Source organism: Varanus komodoensis, unplaced genomic scaffold (assembly GCF_004798865.1).
Source record: "Varanus komodoensis strain SLA01 unplaced genomic scaffold, ASM479886v1 scaffold3, whole genome shotgun sequence".
Taxonomy (NCBI): Eukaryota; Metazoa; Chordata; class Lepidosauria; order Squamata; family Varanidae; genus Varanus; species Varanus komodoensis.
The window spans coordinates 60708115-60729900 of NW_025335761.1; the positions used below are offsets into that span (position 1 = coordinate 60708115).

The following is a 21786-nucleotide window of genomic DNA, read 5'->3' on the forward strand; positions in this document are numbered from 1 at the left end:
AGCAGAAGACCGAGGGCCCAGACTTAGATGGGTTGTATAAAGGGAAATGGTGCTTTAAACAAGGCGTCGTGAAATTTGCTGAAATCTGTCCGGCCTCAGGCCCATGTCTCATTTTGCGGCATTTTGTTCCCACTTTTCATAGCAGAAAGAAATTCTAGGGTAGCTTTAGAAATTCTAGGGTAGCTTTACTGAAGAGGTGTGGAAGCTTTTCCACCCTGAGGGCCTGCTTTGTCTCTGAAAAGCTCTGGGAAGCTGCATGCCAGGGCTGGGCAGAACTAAAGACGAACAGGATGGGGCCAAGGGGTGGCATAATTTGGCCTATGTACCTGAGCCTTCGGAGAGAAGACCACCAAACCGTTGCCAGTCAAGTGGAAAAGCTGGGATCTGGGGAAGGTAACTTTCCCATCTCAGTTCAGTGGCTGGATCCGCATCCTAATGCAGATGGATTCGGTCCACAGACCGGAGGATCAGCATTCTTGTTTGCAGAGGCAGCTGAAATGTCCTCCTGCCCTTGCCACCATTTGCCATTTCTATTGTCGGGGTAGCGGGAGTTAAATTTTCCAGACGTTTTCAGGAAGTATACCATTGCCAGCAGCGGCGGCAGGACTTTCTTTTTTGAACCTTGTGGTTTTTGAAATGCTTTTTGGACATTGTGATGATTGAAAAATTGTCAAACGTTTGCCAGCTCAGAATGTCCCTTGAGCAAGGCTATACCATGATGCAGGATTCTTCCAACAGGGCTTCTTAGGAGAATACGGGGGTGATACATCCCTCCGCAGAAGCTCTTTTGCCACGATTATGCTACCCCGTTCCTGCAGAATTTTTTAGTAGGGAACCAATTCCTTGCTAAGGGGCAGCTGCAAACATCAGGTAAAGCCCAAGCTGGTAGCAGCGCACCGTGGAAGCCACGGGCACCGGGGAAAGAAAATTGAGTCAGTTGAACAGTGGATGTGCGAGCAAGAGAGGATGAAGTGGCCCATACTCCTGTTCTCTTGTGCTGGGTGGAAATGACCTTGGAGAAGATGCTATTATCTAACAGCACAAGTTGCAGAAGGCAACTGAAGAGCCAAAAACAGCCAAACAGTGTGGTGGGGAGGAGGAGAAATTAATTACAAACGATAGATTAGGCTTATGGTCTGATAAGCAGCTCACAGAAATAAATGAAGAGAAGTTTTAAAATGAGATTAAGTGGCAAAGCAATTGCTAAAAATGAAGTGTGAAACGGAATGCAAACAAGGGCCAGAAAGAAAGAGAAAATACAAATGTAGGGGTTAATTGGTGGTGTAACCCTAAAGGCATATATGCATTTTTACAAAAAGAAAAATCATACTACCTAAGGTTGAGATAACTATGATGATAAATTTTCAGTAAAGTAAGAAGTTAGGACTCCATGGTGGGAAAGGATGCAAGCCAGGTGCCAGGAAGTACTTCCTGACAGTTAGGACCCCGAGGGTATGGAATGGGCTTCCACGGGAGGTGGTGGAAGCCCCATCCGTGAGGGTGTTCAAGGATAGGCTGGACGTCCACATGGTGGGCATGTCGTGAGCGGAGCTGGCTGGAACCAGTGGTCAGGCTAGATGACCCAGGAGGTCCCTTCTGACTCGCTCGGTTCCTATGTTTCTATGTCATAACTATGGTTCCAAAAAGGACTCTTTTTCCCCACCCCAGGACTGTCCAATACCTGCAGTCATTGTGCTTAATGCTGACGATGAACAGGCATTGCACAATGGCTATTTTAAACCAAATCTTTCCAACCTGTTGCTTTCCAGATGTTTTGGACCAAAGCTCCTATCACACGCAGACAGCACCGTCAATGAATGATGACAGCTCGGTCAAAAATTTGGGGGCACTTGGTTGGAGAAAGATGGTTTAACTAAACAACCAGAATTGCTTTCTGTAGTGAGCTAGCAAGGTGTTCCTCAGTTCTGTTAGGCATTTGTCCGAAACAGCTGTTCTGGTTTTCTCTACAGAGTTGATGGCCCTTTTTACCTTTCCAGCTGCTAGGATTCACTTCTCCTTGTTGCTTTTATGTCCCTGTTAGTTTTATAAATTGGAGGTCCGTCTCCTGCCTCCGTCTCTTTTATGCTGCTCCTGCCAATGTTCTACTGAAAAGTGTGTGTCTACTTTTTAGCTTGGTTCCGGGTGGTGGGTTGTCTCCAGGGGTGACATTCCAGCAGGGAAGCAACTCATGGGAGGGAAAGAGTTGCTCCTCCTTCCTTCAGCTCCCCCTGCCTCTCCCCGAATCTGTGCTGATGGGCTGCTGGATGCTGTGCAGAGTGGGAAAGCCCCGTCATGTGAGTGGAACTCCTGTGGCACTGGAGGACTGGGCCAAACCCTGCGGTCCTTCACCAGGTTGAACAGTGAGAGCTGTGTGGAGTAGTGGTTAAGGATGATGGACTGGGACTCGGGAGATCTGGGTTCTAGTCCCTGCTCAGCTGTGGAGCTCACTAGGTGACTTTGGGCCTGGAGCATGCTCTCGGCCTAACCTACCTTACAAGGCTGTTGTTGTGGGGAATGAAATTGAGAGGAGGAGGAGGAGACTGCCTTGAGTTCCATGAGAGGGAAAAATGTAGTTGTTAGTCGCGAAGTTGTGTCCGACCCATCGCGACCCCATGGGCAATATTCTCCAGGCCCTCCTAACCTCCACCATCCCCCGGAGCCCACCCAAGCTCACACCAACTGCTTCAGTGACTCCATCCAGCCACCTCATCCTCTGCCATCCCCTTCTTCTTTTGCCATCTATTGTTCCCAGCATTAGACTCTACTCCAGGGAGTCCTTCCTTCTCATTTGGTGGCCAAAGTATTTGAGTTTCATCTTCAGGATCTGGCCTTCTAAAGAGCAGTCAGGGTTGATCTCCTCTAGGACTGACCGGTTTGATCGCCTTCGGTCCAAGGGACTCGCAGGAGTCTCCTCCAGCACCACAATTCAAAGGCCTCAATTCTTCGGCGCTCAGCCTTTCTTATGGTCCAACTTTCACAGCCAAAAATGGTGGGATATAAATATAATAAATAAATCAACCAACCAGGAAATGGCAAATAGATTGGAATAGGCTCATGGGACTAACACTGACCTCTGTTCAGAGGCGGGTTGGCTTTGAATGACCAGCAGCGGCCAGGACAAGGTGATGGTTTCCATGCTCTGCTTGTATATTTCCTGGGGGCACTAGCTTAGCAAAGCAAAGCAAAGCAAAGCTCTTCTGCCCTTGCATCTCCCTCTTTTCCAGCCACACATTTCCCTCTCCTGCCCTCTCTTTAGCTCATTTGTCACTAGCTGCTTCCTGCATGGCTGCCATTTTGTCGAGGTGCCCACACCTGTTCCTCACATGCTCAAATGTGTCCACAAAGGTTGGGGACCTCTGGTCTGAGAAGGGAAACAGTGAAGGGAAGAGCTGGCCAAACACGAAGTAACCTTCTGGCGGGGCGAGCGGAACGCCTGTGAGGCTCCTTTCCCACCATCTGGCCTGCCCAGAGGGAGAGGCGCCCAGACGGAGGTGTGGAGGTCGCACCTGAGGGGCCTCCTAAGCGAGGTCTTTCCTGAGGGCCAGTGGAGTGGCCCACTTCCCTCACCTCTCCCCCCATGTTCTTGGCGAGAACATTTACCTTCTGTTAAGTTGTGCATTATCCTCTGGATAATAATGAAAGCAAGCATCGCATGGAGCAACCCGCCGCAAATCCCTGTTGATCTGGCTGGTGCATTAGACTCGCTGCTCCCCACCGACTGGGGCTTTCAGAGCCTGACGGGCCGACATGGGAGGCAGCAAAGTGGCTCTTTGAGGGGTTTACAAGAAGGAGTAGATGGATGACTCCTTTGAAGAAATCCTGCTGCCACGTAGGTAATGCCAGCCAGCCATAATCAATATCCTGTTTTTTGCAAAATTGCTCAGAAGTATTAACTGCTGCGTGAATTATTCTGACTGAGCACCTCTCATAGAAAGGTTAAGTACTTAGATGCAGCTTCAGGGGCAAAGATCTGTTTAAAAAATGCGGCTCTGGTCCCCCCGTGGGCTGAACAGAAGCTACGGGGTGGAGTTTTTCAAGGCAGGCCAAAGGCCGTTCACATCCCCTTTCAGTCCCGCACTTAACCAGTGGCCTTGGGCAGATGGCTCAGCCTTCAAGTTACACTTAATAAGCGACCTTCTCGGGGAAAGGGGTGGAAAAGCACTTTGCGCGTGTCAATTATTCCTCCTCGCTTGCCCACTGCCCCCAGGAAATGGCTTGTTTGAGCCATCTGGTCCCGGCCACCAGGCTTGTCCACAAAGATATTCTTTTCCGAGGGCCAGTTCTGTGCTCCCTGGCCGTTGTTCTTGAGCCATGCGCTTGCAGAGGGAGTGGCTCCCCCCTTCCCCTTGCCAGCCCCTTGGCGCAGCTCTCCTCCGGACATGTGGTCCTGTTGGTCGCAGCGGGTAAGACAATGAGTGGACGATCAAAGCGATGGGCGTGGGTGGGGGACCCGTGCTGCTCCAGATCTTGCTAGATTCCAATTCCCATCAGCCCCAGCCAGCGTGGCCAGTTATTGAAAGGTAGTGGGCAGAAACGCACATGCACGCTCCTTCGTACGTGAAACGCTCGGCTGTCTTGCTCCAGCGACACACATTTGTGGAGGGATCGGCCTCCGACATCAAGACATGGACAGGGCAAAATTGCAAGCTTGAAATAAATAGCCTGCATTGGCAATAAATGTGTCAGCTGGACTGTAGCTCCCGTTTCTTTCTGGCTATCGACCCTTGGGAAGAAAAGCAGACAGCTGCTTGAGAGCCAGCATGATGCAGTGGTTAAGAGTGTGGGACTGGGACTCGGGAGACCTGACTCGGGGCCATGGAGCCAGCTAGGTGACTTTGCCCAGTTCCGAACTCTCAGCCCAACCTACCTCACAGGGTTGTTTGTTGTGTGGATAAGATTGAGAGGAGGAGGAGAAAGGAGAACTCAAGCTCCCTTGGGTTCCTCGGCAGGAAAAAATGTGGCATATAAATATAATGAATGATTAAGATCTGTTCGTGGTTTTCATACCCAAACAGGACTGAAGTGGGTTGGCTGTGTGTGTGTGTGTTTAAATCTGGCTGTGATTTTGGAAGCCTGGCTTTTGAAGAGTCATTCAACACTAGACAATTACCATCAGCTATTTTTATGACTTCGTATTTCCCCCAGACAGCACAAGTACTAAAAGGCATTAGCACTAATAAAGATGCATTTTTTGTAGCCCATTCATTATAGCCTATTATTGTCTGCAGAAGGTTTAAAAAATATATATCCAGCTTTGATTGAAGCTTGGGAAGCTGAGTCTGAAACCTTGCCCTGTGGTCCTCGGAGAAGGCTTGCTGCGCTGGTGACTTCTCCATGCAGGGTCGCAGGCCTGGGCAAGCCTTGTCCTTGTGACATTGCCCATCACAATGGCAGTTTGTGTCCATTCAGTCATTTGCCGGCCTCCCTCCTGACTAGGCTGAAAACAAGCTCATCTAAGCAGCTCAGGATATAAAATCCATATTGTACAGTAAAATCAAGACCACATTAAGCATGGAAATAGTGCTGTAAGGCAGAACATTTTTTTTTAATCACAACCTTTAAAAAAAAACATTTTGTTGTGAGCCGACCAGAGACGCAGAATGATTGGACGGCCTAGAAATATCCCAAATAAGTAAATAAATAAACCCAAAGAGTAGAGCAAAAGTCTTGAACGCCCTGACAAGGGACAGGTGGGCAACTTGTTGCCATGCAGATGTTTCGGCCTAGAGCACCCATCATGCCTGTCAAGCATAGCCAGTGGTGAGGGCTGATGGGAGTTGTAGGCCAAAAGATCTGGAAGGCCCTGAATGGACTGCCCATTGTAAAAGAACAAGCAATGCCTAAGTCTTTCAAAGCCAGCACTGGGGCCGGGGGACAGACTAGATGACCCGGGAGACCCCTTCTGACGCTCTGTTTCTGTGTTTCTACATGCAGCAGAGGTCCATTCCTGCCAGTGATGTTCCCTGTTTCCCCTTCCTGGTCAATCGTTTCCTCACTTGTGCCACCTGGAGGGAGATGTGGCTGGTTTGGGGGGTGCATGGGAAGGCCACCACATTCTGCTGCCCAAGAGGAGGAAGGTCACAAGACGGTGACCTTTCCCACACCATGTTAAAAACCCCTCAAAGCTAACAGGCCACTTGACCCACCGCTCCGTTTTCTGACTGTGACTCCAGCACCTTCTGCCTGAGAGAAAGGCCTCAGCTCTGCCCAGTGGCAGGGCCAGTCCAGCACACAGCAGATGGATGGACGCTGGGGGGCCTCAGGTTTCAGCCTCTTCATGAGTCCCATCTCCACACAGGGACAGACGCTCCCTCCTTCACTGTGCCGGCATATAAGTGCAGGTAAATGGCTATCCGTTCCCAGCATGCTGGTTTCCTTTTACTCTGTCCTTGACTGCCTCTCTGGATGGCCCGTGTGGCTTCGGCTGCCCTCCTAAGCACACTGTCCTGGGAGAAAGCTCCACGGAGTACAGAGGATGCATAGGGTGGCAGTCGAAATGTGTTTCAGCTGCAGCCATTCTGTAGTAAGTAGTGTCAATTCCACTGTGAAATTAAACACTCTCTTAAACATATCTAAAATAAAAGTTGCAATCAGTTTACCAACAGTTAGTTGGGGAAGCCAGTCCGGCAAATCCAGGACAAAGGATTGTTGTTATTACATGCTGTCATGTCATCTCCAACCCAATGAAGGGGCCCCCTCCAAAGTCTTCTCCTGCACAGCCCTGATCAGCTCTTGGAAATGCAAAGTTGTGGCTTCCATCATCGTCGTCGTTGTGATCACATTTTTATACTGCCCATAGCCAAAGCTCTCTGGGCAGTTTACCGCTATAACAATAGGATCATACACTCAAGTCACCCATCCCATTCCAACCAGGCCTGACCCTGCTTAGCTTCCAAGATTAGGCAGGATCAGGCAATGGTAAACCATGTCTGAATTTTCTTACCCTGAACATCCAGTGATGAAACAAAATGAGAACGTGATATAGAATGTGAATGATGTGTTCAGCCAGAAGAGGGAGTCCAAGAAGCTCTAGGATGTTTCCTGGAGCAAAGAGTGGGGTGTTCAAAATGCAGAAGAATATCCTAAATGAAAAATCTCTTGAGAAAATATAGACTCTTGCCTTTGCAGTTGCCAGTTCCTCCCTGGCCTCTCATAGAGGAGCCCTGTCCTTGTGAAGGTGGCAAAGGGATGGCATGGGGGCCCGGCCTTCCGGCAGCTGGCTGGCTGTTTGTAGGGCCCCATAGTTTGCAGTAACGGTTCTGCATAGGTCCAGAGCCACCTTTTCTGGTTCTGGAGCCAGCAGGACTGCCTGCCTGGTTACAAGGTGCTTGTTCTCCCTTCTTGCAGGGTTGTTTTGCTTGAAAACTGGGGTAAGTCTGGAGTTTTATAACTGGCTGACAAAACTTGAGGTGGTGTAATGCACGGATGAGCAACTTGCTACCTTCTTTGTGTGTGTGTGTGTGTGCGCGTGTGCGCACGCACATGCATATGTGGCCTACAACTCCCATGACCCTCCGCTATTACTTATGCTGGCTAGACTTGATGGGTGTTGTAGGCCAAAAAGTGAATTTACAGCACCCCAGCTCAGTCCCAATCCAGTTTGTTGGTGGGAACTTAGAACCACATTTCAGGACAGCTCCTTGCTTCTGGCAAGGGAGGAGGGTAAGAAGTGGGAGACCCAGACACAAAAACGAAAAAAGAGATGCAGCAGAGAAGCAATTTCTTTGAGGGCTGTTAAATCACAGTGAGGTGCACGGTGGGGGTGGACTTGGGTGGAGCAGAAAATCCTTTTTAGCTGCTTGGAATAAACCACTCTGGAATTGATCAGGAAGCTATGCCAGCCTCTTGCTTAACTAACAAACAGGGCCAGCTTTCATGTCTGCCCCCAGCCCCACCCCATGGGTGCAATCCTATACATGTTCCAGCAAAAATCTCACAACACCCAGCAGTCCTGCAAATTGTCGGACGTTTTCCTGTCCAAACAGCCTAAGTGGCTGAGCCGCTTCTTTGTTTACGCTTCCCTCAAAATCACACATTTTCGGTAAGTGCATGTCAGAGCGATTACTGGAGCACAGTAAGATTAGTACCCAGGTTACTAAGTGCATCCCACCCTTGCTTTCAGTCCTAATTATACAGGCACAGTACTGATTTATAAATTCATTACAGTGGTTTATGAGCCAAGAAGGGAGTCATTTGCCCCCTCCGAAAGGATAGCTCCAGCCAGAAGCCTAATTCGGAGGAAAAGATCGATGCGTTTTGCCCTGCCTGCAGGATGGGATTTCTGCCCAGTTGCGGCTGCGTAACAGTTCAGAGTGGCTGTAAAAGCAGCCGACGTTTGCTTAAAAAGGGCTTGTGTTTGGGCTGATGGGTAGTTCCAAGATTCCAGTAAAACAAGAAACTAATTTGATTGTGGGTTGCAGCTCCATGAACAGATGTTGCTGCTGCAAAAAGATTTAAGAATTTAATAAGGTCTCAGCAAATGAAGTTGTTCGCTGAAAATGCCAGTGAGAGCCAGTGTTAAGAGCACGGGACTGGGACATGGGAGATCCGCGTTCTCGTGCTGACTCAGCCGTGGAACCAACTGGGTGACTTTGGGCCAATCACAGACTCTCAGCTCAACCTGCCTCGCAAGGTTGTTGTTGTGAGAGTAAGAGTAGGAGTGTGAGAAGCGCTCTTCTACTTTGACACGAATTCAAACAGCCAGTGCTTTTTTTGTAAGAAAATGGTGCCAGAACTCACATCTTGTTAATCTTTTATTTTTAAAAAATTATATATTCAGTCATTGTGTCTGTTAGTATTCTGGCCTTTTTATTAGCAGGACTGGTGGCTGAGAAGTAATTAGTAATTTTTTCATTTTTAAATTTGGGGGTCACACTTTTACACGAAAAATTAAAAAAAGATTTTCAATTCACCAATTTTTTTTTAAAATAAAGAAATTATTTACCTTTCGCACGTAGTCAATCACTATACACAGTGTAAGCACTCAGCGCACGACCACACAACCAGTCACAAGCTGAGCAGCGCCACAAGCTGAGCAGCGTCATCACAACCAGCATGGACAACGTACGCAGGCATCAGACTCGACACACAAGCAGCTTGCATGCACCGTTTTAATGATTTTATTTTATTTATTTTATTTATTAAAACATTTTTATGCTGCCCCATTCGCCGAAGCCTCGGGGCAGCTTACAACAATACGTTAAAATAATTATAAATCAAAAATATAAACATTAAATTAAAAATACAAAAATACAGTATAAAATTTTGCCGCCGACCTGCTACGGTCGACAGGGCGATTAAAATCCACATGGACCAAACATCTAATTTTCAAAAGTTACTTTTAAAACTTGGAAAATCCATTGGAAAAAGTTGCAATTTATTATTTTTTATTATTGCAGTTGCAATGGTGGGCGTCCCACGGAGCAGATACACCAAGCATAGCGCACGATTTCTTTTTATTCCCATCTCCGTCCTCAAGAAGCCTCCCCTTTCCCCCCCATTTGCTGGGTACTGGAGGGATCACAGCCTTTCCATCCACCTCCTTCATGCAATTCCTGTCTCGTCCCATTACATACATCTACGTACATTGCATGTGCATTATAAATAGCCCATTGTCTATTCAGGGTGTGAGAGCTAATATTCATCAACTTATTCCACCTGCTTACAACTACAGGTTCACTAGTTTACTCCTCCCTGACTCCACCTTGCCCTCCTGCCACCGATCTCATAAAACTACTGGGAGGATGAGATAGGAAGTAGCAAACTTTCTTCCAAGCCAATTATCTCTTCCTCTCCTCCACATTCCTTCAGACAGGCTGCATGACTTAACAAATGGCTCCTTTGTTTCTCAGGCACTGTCTTACTTTTCCTTTTCAGTTTAAGTGGTCCCTCTTGTGTGAATACAGAAACCAAAACTTAATTCTTAATTCATCTCGATTTCCTTCTTCCACTGAGTGAGTAACAATTCAACAGTTGTTTTCCGCAAGAGGATGAGGTTGTCAGTCACCTTGAGTTCCTTGGAAGGAAAAGGGTGAGATAGAAATCTAATAAATAAGTAAACAAAACACAGCATACCATGGCCAGGCTTTAAAAACAGAATCTGCATCTCCTCCTTTCCTGACACAGTCTCTGTGCCTGTGAGCAGAAGCTGAGCACCGAAGGACTCGCTGCATTTGCCTTTTTTTGGAAAGTGTTTTTAAATTGGGTGTTTTTATGCTGATCAAATTTGCAGACGATACTAAAATGGCCACAGTGGCCACAACTGAGGAGCAGCTACTCCGCATCCAGAAGGATCTGGACAGACTATGGAAGTGGGCCAGGGATAACAGGATGGCGTTCAATGTGGATAAGCGCAAGGTCTTGCACTTGGGGCATAGGAATAGGTGTCAAAAGTACAGGTCAAGTGACAAGTGGCTAGAGAGCAGCACTTGTGAAAGGGACCTCGGGGTGCTGGTTGACTGCAGGCTAAACATGAGTCAGCCTGACGTGGTGTGACGTGGTGGTCAAAAGGGCGAACGCCACCCTTGGTTGCATAGCCAGAAGCGAGGCTTCTAGATCGAGAGAGGTATTACTACCACTCTATATGACTCTGGTGCGCCCGCAACTGGAGTATTGTGTTCAGTTCTGGGCTCCTCATTACAAGAAGGATCTAGCAAGGTTGGAATCAGTGCAGCGAAGGGCCACGAGGATGGTGGCTGGATTGCAGGGAAAGCCATCTGAGGAGAGCCTGAGGGAGCTGGGTCTTCTCAGCCTTGAGAGGAGGAGACTCAGAGGGGACCTGTTAGCAACAGACAGGTACGTGAGGGGGTGCCACGCAGAGGTGGGTAGAGACCTGTTCTCCCCTGCAGAGGAAGGCAGGACACGCTCCAACCGAGCCAAGCTCAAGGAACCAAGGTTCCATTTGGATGCCAGGAAGCGCTTCCTGACAGTTAGGACCCCGAGGGTGTGGAATGGGCTTCCATGGGAGGTGGTTGAGGCCCCATCGGTGAGGGTGTTCAAGGATAGGCTGGATGTCCACATGGTGGGCATGTCGTGAGCGGAGCCGGCTGGAACCAGTGGTCAGACTAGATGGCCCAGGGAACCCCTTCTGACTCACTCTATGTTTCTATTTTGAGGGAATAGTGGCTGTGGGGCCCGATCCTGAACATTCTGCTGTTCTGGATTGAGACCCTGCACCCGATTCCTGTGGAATCTGCTCTCCCCCACCCATTAATTCCAGCTTGCCTTCAGGTTGCTGCCTGAAGTAAGCAGATCCTTTGAGGAAACCAGTAATGGAGAAAGGGGATTTCTCCCCTGTTGTGGGGGCCTGATCCAAGTTGGGAATGCCCTGGATTGAGGCCCCCAGCTGTGGAATAATAATATAATATGAAATTTGGCCCCAGGGTTAGTAAATTCTAATTAAAAGAGATAGGTTTAGCCTTGTCCGGCATGGAGATGCAGTGTATCAAGAAGCCTGGACCTGTTGGATGGCTGCCTGTCACACAGATGTGTGAAGGTTCAACTCTGGAAAGCCTCTGAGTGGGCCCTCTTTCTCCCGGCGCAAACTTGTCCCCTCATAATTCCTCCCATTTCACTGGGTCTTTGGGTACTGCCTTCATTTATGGAAAGGAGATTTGTTCCTGCACTGAGCAGGGCCTTATCATTGGTAGCCCCCAAGTCAGGCTACACTTTATCCAGGGACATCCATTAGGCCCCTTCTGCAAAAGGTCCCATGTTCTGGTGACAGAGTAGGGCAAGGTGAAGGCATTTTAAATGCTGGCATTCGTCTTCTTACTTTCATCTTTTCTACTATTTAAAAACATGTTGATATATTTATTGCAGCCTGTATTTTCCTTGTGCATTGTGCTGTACTGTTTTTCTCCCAGGGAAGTTAGTCTTGGTCCTATGGAGGTGCACCCAGTAACAAAAAAAATGGGCGTGGAAGTCTTTCATCATGGTTCCTTTGTCTCACACTTACTGGAACCTATGATCACTCTGGGCCTTGATAACCAGGGTGGAAAAGACACACCATTGATCTCTGATCCCAGGAACAGCCTCTTCTTTCATCCTCTTGTAATTGTTATACAGCCTTCCTTAACCAGGAGCACCAGGTGTGATGAACTGTAAGTCTTTTTATCTCCACAAAGCCATAGCCGAAGTGCCTGTTCTGTTTGAGGATCTGCTTAGCCATCTCTGGCTTAAACTTCAAGAGGTGGATGAGCAAGAAGGGACCTTGGAGTTGCCCACCTGCTGTTCACACCTGGACAACAGGTTTGATCACAGTCCAGGTGTGAACAGCTGGAGCTGTGGACCCCTTAGCCATGACTGGATTGAGGCTAAGGGGTCCACAGTCCCAGCACACCATTTCAGTGTTCCCATTAGCTGGCCCTTGTGCCCAGCTTTCAGACAGAAAAAAGCAAGTTTCTAGTCCTTGTGGAACCTGAGATAGGAGAAGAATATACTCATGCCCAGTTCTGTCTGTGAGGGATGGATCTGCTACCATCAGGTATTGGGTGGCATAACAATGAAATAAACATTCCGTCTGTTTAGCAAATCGGTGATTGATATTTGGCTGCAGAGATCAAGGTTACAGGCTGCAGCCCCCTCAAGTGTAGCACGGGTGGTTCCTGCCCACATGAAAGAATTGAGAAATTCAGGATTTCAGCCTCATTGTGATTGGGTAGGAGCATCTTCAGTCCCAAACAGTAATTAGAAGGGGGTGACCAGAATCTACGTTCTTCCTAGCTGAGGTCTTATTCATGCCAAAAAAAATCTAAAGCTTTTTTTAGTGCATTTGTCAACATTAAAACAATCACCCTACCGACGTAAACAAATTCTGCTGTTGTGCCCATATTGTGTGAGGGTGGTGGGTGGGCAGAACAGCCGAGAATGGTTTTTGTCGGCCCGGCAAATTAGCCCACGGTTCCCATGCACATATTGCTGAAATCAAGAGTGATGCCTAGCCCAGTGGCATGACCACATCTGCAGGTGGTGGGGTGAGTTTTCAGTTGCGCGTTTGTGCATCCTCATGTGAGCGTGTGTGTGGGTGAGACACAGGTGTGGTTGAAGTTGAGGGCTGGAAGAATATTGGCATAATTGAGTAACAGTGCAATTTTCTGCAAATACATTCACTCTGGAAAATAAGTCCCATTAAGCTAAGCGGGACCTTAGATCCAGGGAAGAGAACATGGGGTATTTATTTATTTCATTAATGTAACTTAGAGTCCCACATTAATTAGCCCAAAGGATATAAGGCAGTGGCGGCGAACCTATGGCACACGTGCCACAGCGGGCACACAGAGCCCTCTCTGTTGGCACGCAGGCCGAGTCGCCCCAGCATCACCCCAGCATCCGAACGTCAGATAACAGCGCACACAGGGGCCATGCACATGCTCGGAAAGGAGTAGCGACACCAGGCGATGACGTCACAAGCCGCGATGCATGAGCCACGACTTGTCTGAGCTTTCACATGACTGGTCAGTGCGTTGCCAAGGATATATAAATATATATTTGCTTGGACTGGCTGTGAGTTTTCTTATGTATGAGTTGTTTTTTCTAAACTAAACCCTCCATATTCAGGTTTTATTGCAGTGTTGGTTCTTAGCAATAAGTAAGTGGGTTTTCGGCTGCAGTTTGGGCACTCAGTCTCTCAAAGGTTCTCCGTCACTGATACCTGGGACAAGGCCTCATTTAGCTCAGGGATTAGAGCATATGGGTGGTGATCTGGCATCCATATGCACCTGGCTACAGGTGCAAGGCTTGTTGTCCCGGAGCCCGCCGGGCAAATAGTCCCCGGAGACTGACTCGCGTTCTTGCTGGGGTCCCTTGCATTGGGCTTCCTTGCAGCCTCTTGTGCCCTTTGAGGAGCACAGCTTGGGTAACAGCTCAGCTCAGCTTGGCTCAGCACGTTGCAGGCAGCCTGGTTGTTAAATCAGTGCTTTCCCCACCAAAGCACAGAGCCTGGTTTTCGAGAAATCATGGTTATAAAAAAAGGCATTCAGGAAAACATGCAGCACAGGGAAACTGTTGGCCAGTTTCAGAGCACAGAGCTCTAGTGTTTTGAGTGGTTTAAGGTGGAGATTTGGTGGCAGGTGTCAATTTGCATGAAACCTGGGCTGCCTACCATGGCCTGCATTAAGCTGTCTGCCTGGTTCTTTGAGGACTGGTGGTTTCCGTGGTGAAGGCCCCCTGGCACCTGCGTCAGGTGTTCCCTCTTTGGGGGAGCCCTCACCTGAGCACCTGCCCCAGCGGAATACTCTGGGGTAACCCCTGTGGTGACTGGTTTGCGCATCTCCACTTCCTGGGCAGTTGTCCTCAGCATGGGTCCAAGAGCAAAGAGTTCACGTCTCCTTTCCATGGAGTGCCTGTCCTTTGTGGAGACTCCCCCAAAAACCCTCTTGTATTCTCCTGCAGACTGTCCAATAACTGCTCAGCCCCAGCTCACATGGGTTCTAGAGTCTGCCAAGATGGCCTCAACCAGAGCATTTCCAGCATCCACGTGACCTGGCCAGTAGCTACACCAGTGGCCTGCAACCCTAAAGGGAGGTCTGTTTCTCTTGGACTTGGAATCAGCACAGTCAGACATGCGTGGTCCACTCTGGGCTGACTAGAACAGCATACACACCGATGTGAACAACAGACGGACAGCGTACGATGCACGATTCGCCAGTGTATCTGCTAAAGTGCCCTATTATGAACAAAGTGTGAGGCAATCATATGCTTCAAGCGTGCAAGTATTTATTTAATTTCATCCAGGAGCTAAAGATCTCCTTGTTTTTTTTATCTTCACAACAGTCTTGTGAGGTAGGTTTGGACGAGAGTTTGTAGCCAGCTCACAATCAGCCAATAAGAAGTGGGAAGCATCTGCTGGTTCTCCTTGTGCAGCAGAGTGCCTGGCAAGCCCCAACTCTGTGTGTGTGTGTGTGTGTGTGTGTGTGCGCGCGCGCGCGCGCGCATCCTATTTGGCCATTTTGCAGGAAAGAATAGCTTGAGCCAGCCTTTGTGAGGGTGTGTGCCTAAGACAGGGCTGTGATGTGTACTTGCGTTTTTTCAGCTATGCAGTATATGCTCTGCAAGGGTTTCTACAGAGTAGCTCGCCATGGATGAGATAATTAATTTTATTTCAAGGAAAGCATGGAAAATGATTTCCTCTAGGGCATGTAGCAAAAACTGGCTTTTGCACCATTTCACATAAAGGTTTTTTTGCAATTTAGGGCGGCATATCAATATTTTAAATAAATAAATAAAACAGCGCTCTCTGCGTGTGCACTTGCATAAATGTCACGTGTGAGTTCAGAACCGGGGACAGAATGGGGGGCCCTGCATCCACCTGGCCCACCTTGGCCTTGATGCAGCTGCGCGATCCCTACACGAGGTGGGGGGAGGCCCCTGGTTGGTCATTCTCGGGGTTCACTTCTGGTCAGCAGAGTGGACGGGCCTGCTGGGCCCCTGGGGGGGGCGGTTATCTTTCCCATTTGGACATACATTTTAGGATTATCCTGGAAGGAAAAAAGTCCCAGTGAGTAAATCCAGGACTCTCTGGAACGCATAGATAAACCTAGTTCAGCGCTGGCACGGAGTCCTGATCTCCTTTCGCTTCCTTCGCCGCCTTCAGCGGCGTTATCTGCAGATATGTCTGGGAAGCAGGATTAGTAGAGACAGATGGGAAGAAGGGCACGGGCAGCCTGGGCAGCCTGTCCATCTAAATCCCAAGAAAACACGAGAGTCTTTCAGTTTGTCAAGAAATTTCTGGAAGAAAAATAGTGACTGCTGAGTAAACACGGAGGAAGCCGCGCCCTTCTCCCCCTCCCCACGTCACCCTCCCCCCCCCCGCTCCCCCCCCCATTTGTTTTTGTTCTTTAGCTGTCAGGTTTCGTTACCTTTTTCCCCGGTTAAAGAACCAAACCCCCCCCCCCCCTTCGGCTTTCTCCCCCCCCCCCCCGCCCAAGATCTCCATTATTATTTGCAAAAGTGCCGCCGCCGCCGCCGCCGCAGCGCCCCCCATTTCACAAAAGAGACCGGTCCCCAGGGCGCTCGCAGCATCCTTCCGCTGATTTGCTGCAGTGGCGACCGCAGCGCTTTCCGTGCGCCCTCCCTCCCTCCCCCCGCCCCCCCGCTCGGCCCCTCTTCTGCTGAGCAGCATCCTCCCTCGCCAGTGCGAGGAGGGGGGCGGAGAGGCGGCGCGCGCGCGCGAGCGAGCCCCGCTCACCTATTCCTGCTCTGGAATGCTCGGGCGATAGGAAAAGGCAGTGACCAAGCAGAGGGATAAAGAGGAGCCAGCCGTTCTCGCCTGCCTCTCTCTCGCAAGATGCAAGCCAGCGCGGATTCCACGAAGATGGAGTGCCTCTGGAACAATTGGAAAGGCCAGGGTATTTACCCCGCTACTCTAGCTTTGCATGCCCAGGAAAGATTGCATGGGGAGACCTCACAGAGAGATGTACATTTTACATTGCTGTATTTTTGCTTCCCCCCCATCCCCGTTGCCTCGGGGGTTTGCATGCTTCCGCACATGTTCATGTGCATTGTGTTTTCTGTGCATATATACCAAGCTGCCAGTGATTTTTCTGCGTGTCTATTTCCCACTGTCATGTGTGCTGTGCTTAGCAATGTCCCGTTGCTTTCCTATCCTGCGGGATAGCTGTGACCACCTTGGACAGCCAGTCTACAGCCGGTGAGCACCACTGCCTGTGAATTCGTGTGATCACAGTCTGACTGTTTGGGAGACAGTCAGGAAGCAGGGATGGGGAGATTTTGCTACTGATGTTTTCTGTGGGTGTCATGTTTTGGAGAGAGCAACCTGTTTTTGTTAAGGGACACACCCATATGGAAAGCCCTGCCTGTCCTTGGTACAAAGACCACTGCCACAGCGCAACTTGACTGTAGCCATCTGATTTTCTTTTATTGTTGTTGAACTTTGCCAGCAATTTGGGCTTATTCATATTCTCAGCATGCTGGAAAAAACCAAAACAGAGCCCCAATATTTAATGTTCTTGATCATCTGTTGAGCAAGTGAAAGGAAACAATAGGATCTGTCATTCTGAGGTTTGTTTTGAACACTGTCCCATTGGGGTGTGGCCGGCTACCTTCTTGTCTTACACTGCTTTTCAGCCATTTTTATGCAGACTTCTTTGCGACTCAGAAGCTTCCTTTGTTTTGGTACCATTTGAGGTGGGAAAAAACATGCCTCACTGCCCAGTAATCCTGTAGTTTACTGATGTTTCTTGTTTCTGCTCCTCACCTCGTTTTAAGATGCTCTTTCATTTTGGTAAGGCTCATATTCCCATTAATATAGAATAGGTATTGTTATTTCTGCATGGAGTCCTTTTAGCCTAAGGTAAGGTTTACATTCAAGTCATGTCCAGCACCAAGGGCCCATGTGCATGTTTCTTCAGACATAATTTCATAAGAAAAAGAAGAGAGGCAAAAAGGACACACCACCCTGTTAACCCAAATGTGATTTCTTAATCCTTTGTCAAATTGTGTGGTCATGGTTGTTGTTGTGAGATAGAAATGACCATCGGGAATGGGGTGACTGGTGTGTTGAAAAGTAGATTACAGGAGGATATTTCAAGAAAATGCTTCTCTGTAGACTTGAAAATAGAAGCTTCTGATATTTGCATTTTGACCTATAGGACTGTTGGATTCTGTATGCGGTTTTGCAAGCCAGGATTTCAAAGAGATTGGACTTTTTATGTAATTATGGTTTCACTGGGTATATATTTTCATTTGAATCCTAAGTTACGAGCTTTCATCTAAAACATTTTCTTCGTTGTTTATGGGAGAAAGAAATATTCACCAAGTCATACTGTTGAATTCACCTTGATGCACTACACAGTCTCATGCGCTATCTATTCAGAAGTAACCCCGTTGAGTTCTTAGGGAAATGTGCAGAGGGTTGCAGACTGAGAGTTCAATTTTTATTTTTTAAAAAACATTTTTTAGTCTCCTGCTCTGAGTGAATAATAGGATGTAATTTATTCTTCCAATTTCTCCCCATATCATTGTTTTGAAATCAGTAATCAATATTGCTTAAAATGTAGGACTGCTGCAGCCTCTTTTTGTGCAATATATGCGTTCTCAGTATTTGCTTCTCCCTGACGGGACGAACATAAATGAAAATAGTGGGGGGTCGTTTTATTTTAGAAATAACCATGACATATATAACTGTGCCATTTTAAAACCCATGTAGATAGTTTCATTCTAAAGAGAAAAAAGGTCATTTTTTAAAAAAGATTGTTAAAAAGAAAAATGAACATCGATTTGCTAAGATAGCAAGTTTCATCATAGAGATTTTCTATTATCTTTGTTCACTAGTTTAATTACAGTTTCATTTCAGGTAACTCTTAATTCGCTGGAGATAAACTTTGTATCCAGTACGGATAAGAGCCTATGAAAATCATATAGGGAATTAGAGACAGATACAGGGAATTAGATTAAGCAAAGTAGAATAGTGCCTGGAGAGATGGTTGAATTTGTGGGAGGAACACAGACACAATGAATTAAAAACATGAGCCATGATTTGTTATTATGATAGCATTTTAGTGTATAAAGGTTTCTGCCAAAAACTGTCAACTGCTTGAGTCTGGGGATTTGTAGTCTTACAAGATGCTTTTTGTAAACATGGTGTAGCAACTGACATGGCTTCAGGTACACCATAATGGATAACTAGTGGCATCTTTGGGCAGAAAGGGGAAGGGGACCTGAATAAAAGAGATAAACAGGTTAGCTTCAGAGTATAATGCTGGATACAGCCCAGAGAGCTCTGACTATTGGATGGGATAGAAATGTGATCAAAGAAAGGGTCATTTGCATATCAACAAACCTGGATTTGCTCCTGGATGCACCCTCCACAAAGAGCCCTTCCTGGCTTCCTAGGAAGTACATCTGTGAGTAAAAGGGTTTTGAAGCAACTTGTTCATGCATTGCATGTTCAGTTATGCACATAGACAACGAAATGTAGGGAGAGGTCCTTATTTTTCTTTTCTGTGAATAAAACAGTCCTCTGTCCTCATGTGTGCAAACAAGCTATCTTCTGGTTGGTTTATGGGAGTGCATCTATTTCTGCCTTTATTGATGCTTGCATACAGATCTGCCATATTGGATGCAGTGATGCTTCCTGAAGGCCTCATTCTGATCATGTAAAGAAACATAGAAACAAAGCGAGTCTGAAGGGGCCATCTAGTCTGACCCCCAACTCCGGCCTGCTCTGCTCACGTACTTCCCAACATGTGGTTGTCCTGTCTTTCCTTGAACACCCTCACCGATGGGGCCTCAACCACCTCTCTTGGAAGTCCAAGGCAGTTATGACTGGCAGGTCCTCATTTTGGTCTGAGTTAAGATATGACCATAAAGATAGGTTAACAAATGAATTGTTTACCTTAAACAAAGCACTCATTAAGAGATTTAATAAGCAATCCTATGCACATTTAGACAGAAAAAAGGCCTACAACTCCCGGCATGCATAGGATTTCATCCTTGATTAATTTGCACATTGCAAAATGTTAACATAGGTACATTTTTGAGATTCCATGAGACAACATGAAAATTCACAATTAAACAAAGGCAGCCATCTATGCTAGAAAGAAAACTCTGCTTCAACGGCTTCTTTTTCATCACAGCTATCACATCAGAGATTAAACAATTCCAAAATATAATGTATATTCTTAACACTCATGCCATCACCATCCTGATTAAAACCTGCCCTCCCTGTTTAATACTATTCTCACCGATTGATCAGTTATAAATTAGCTGAATGAGCTTGAAGTCTATTTATTTATAGTGCAAGCATGCATGCACATAACCTTTGCTGTGTGCATGTATAGACTATACCTTAAAAAATGAGGTTTGTACAGATCTATTACAGTTTTTCCATTGTTACTGCACTTCTTGTGCATAAGTCTTCCCTGCAATGCCTCTGCAGCTTTATCAAAAATTTCCATTTTGCAGCTTGGAGATGACAGCTTACCCATGGCCACCGAGTTCCAATCCTAAACCTTCCCTATTTTTCGCTCTATAAGACGCCCCTGACCATAAGACGCACCTAGTTTTTAGAGGAGGAAAACAAGAAAAAATATTCTGAATCAAATGGGCACATCATCACAGGCACATTCCCCATCACTTCCCCATGGGCTGCACATCTGACAGACTTACTGCACAAACACATTCGCTCTATAAGACGCACAGACATTTCCCCTTACTTCTGAGGGGGGAAAAGTGCGTCTTATAGAGCAAAAAATACGGTATTTAAACTTGTGTGAGCCTCACTGACATGAATTGGATTTAAGGCTCAGATGTGCTGGGAGTTATGTCTTATTTTCTCTCTAAATTTGCATAGGACTGTGCCATATTCATGAATAATTAAGACAGGATTTCACCTCCAGGATTCCATTGTGCTGCATTCAAAAACTGCAATGATCCTGTACATAATTATTCACCATAATTAAGGGCAAAATGGTTGCAGCCTGTGAACCTAGATTTTCTGTGTGTAGGTCCAATAGTCACCCAGGCCATTGCACTCACTATCTACACACAGCAATCTCCACATCAACAATTAAAAATAAACAAGTGGTATGTCTAGAAAACTGTAGTTCAGATTCCTAGAAACACATCCTCTCATGGTTTTCCTGATTTCCTACACTATTGATTTAATTTTGCACACTAAACGTTGGGTGCCACTTCGTCCTGCATCGGGCCGTTGGGCCATCTCACCCAGAAGAATCTGCTTAGACTGTCAAGGTCACTTTTACCTATCCTGCCCCCTAACAGAAAAGGTCTGCCTATGCAAGGTGAGGGCTTAGAACGTCCCAGGTGTTCCTCCTGGCGACCCCAGTCAAAGTGGAGATGGGGAACCTCCAGCCCATAGGCCCTCGGGGGCCGATGTGGCACTCAGCCTGAAAAGGGTTCCCCACCACGAAGTGAGAGAGTTCTGAAAAAGTAGGCAATAGGAAATGCCTCGGTAGGAGAACCTGAGGAGTCACTGCCAACCAGAACAGGGAATAGTTGAGAGGGGACATGAGGTAGCTTTCCATGAAAGGACATTCCCTACTGAGGCTGTTGTTCTTCAGGCAAATCATGAGAAGGCAAGACTCTCTTGAGAGTCATGGTAGGGAAAGTTGAAGGTAGAAGGAAGGAGGAGGAGAAGGGGGAGACCAGCTATGAGCTGGGTTGACTCCATTAAAGAAGTCCTGACCTTGAGTTCACAATAGCTGAGCCGGGCTGACAAGGACAGGGCATTTTGGAAGGTGCTAATTCACAGGGTTGAAGGTGCTAATTCACAGTCAGAGATGCGCTAATGGCACATATCAAAAGCTGTGGATTAACCCTGGCACTGACCTGTACATAGCTGGCTGTTCAGCTGGGTGTCTTCTGGGTGGTAGACAAATATGAAGCTTATCTGTTGACGTTCCAACTGGAGGTGGCAGGGACGTAACCCAGAACTTCTGGGGTTTGCTGCACATATAGCTAAAGTATGGCTTTTGCCCTCCTATATGTAGCTTACCCTTCTTCCGAAGATGCCCTGTGCTACATGGGAGACAGTGTGCATGAGGATTGCCACTGTTATCTCCAGTCACAGACTGGAAATAACTGTGTAGATTCCCACATGGCACCAAAACCCACCTGTGGTGGAATCCCAACTCTAGCGGGAAGGGGGTGTCTGTGCAGCCCAGATGGTCCTGTGGGGCATTCAGGGGGCCAGATTAAGTCCTTGGACTGGGGGTTCTGCACCCCTATCCTATGGAGACATGTCTGGGATTTTCCCATTTTTTCTTCAGACAAACTGGGAAGTAAGTTACAATGAAATACAGTGAC

At 47.4% G+C, this 21786-nt stretch overlaps 1 protein-coding gene across 2 annotated transcripts in view; it reads left to right on the forward strand.

Moving 5' to 3' along the window:
* RTN1 (reticulon 1) overlaps positions 1-21786 on the forward strand; it is a 74747-nt gene that overhangs the window by 23644 nt on the left and 29317 nt on the right. The window contains exon 1 of one of the 2 annotated variants that reach the window (XM_044436300.1): positions 16286-16346. The exons of the other annotated variant lie outside the window; for it this stretch is intronic. Coding sequence (XP_044292235.1) covers positions 16286-16346 — 61 coding nt within the window. Of the gene's footprint in view, positions 1-16285; positions 16347-21786 lie in introns of those variants that run through there. 2 annotated transcript variants of the gene reach the window in all.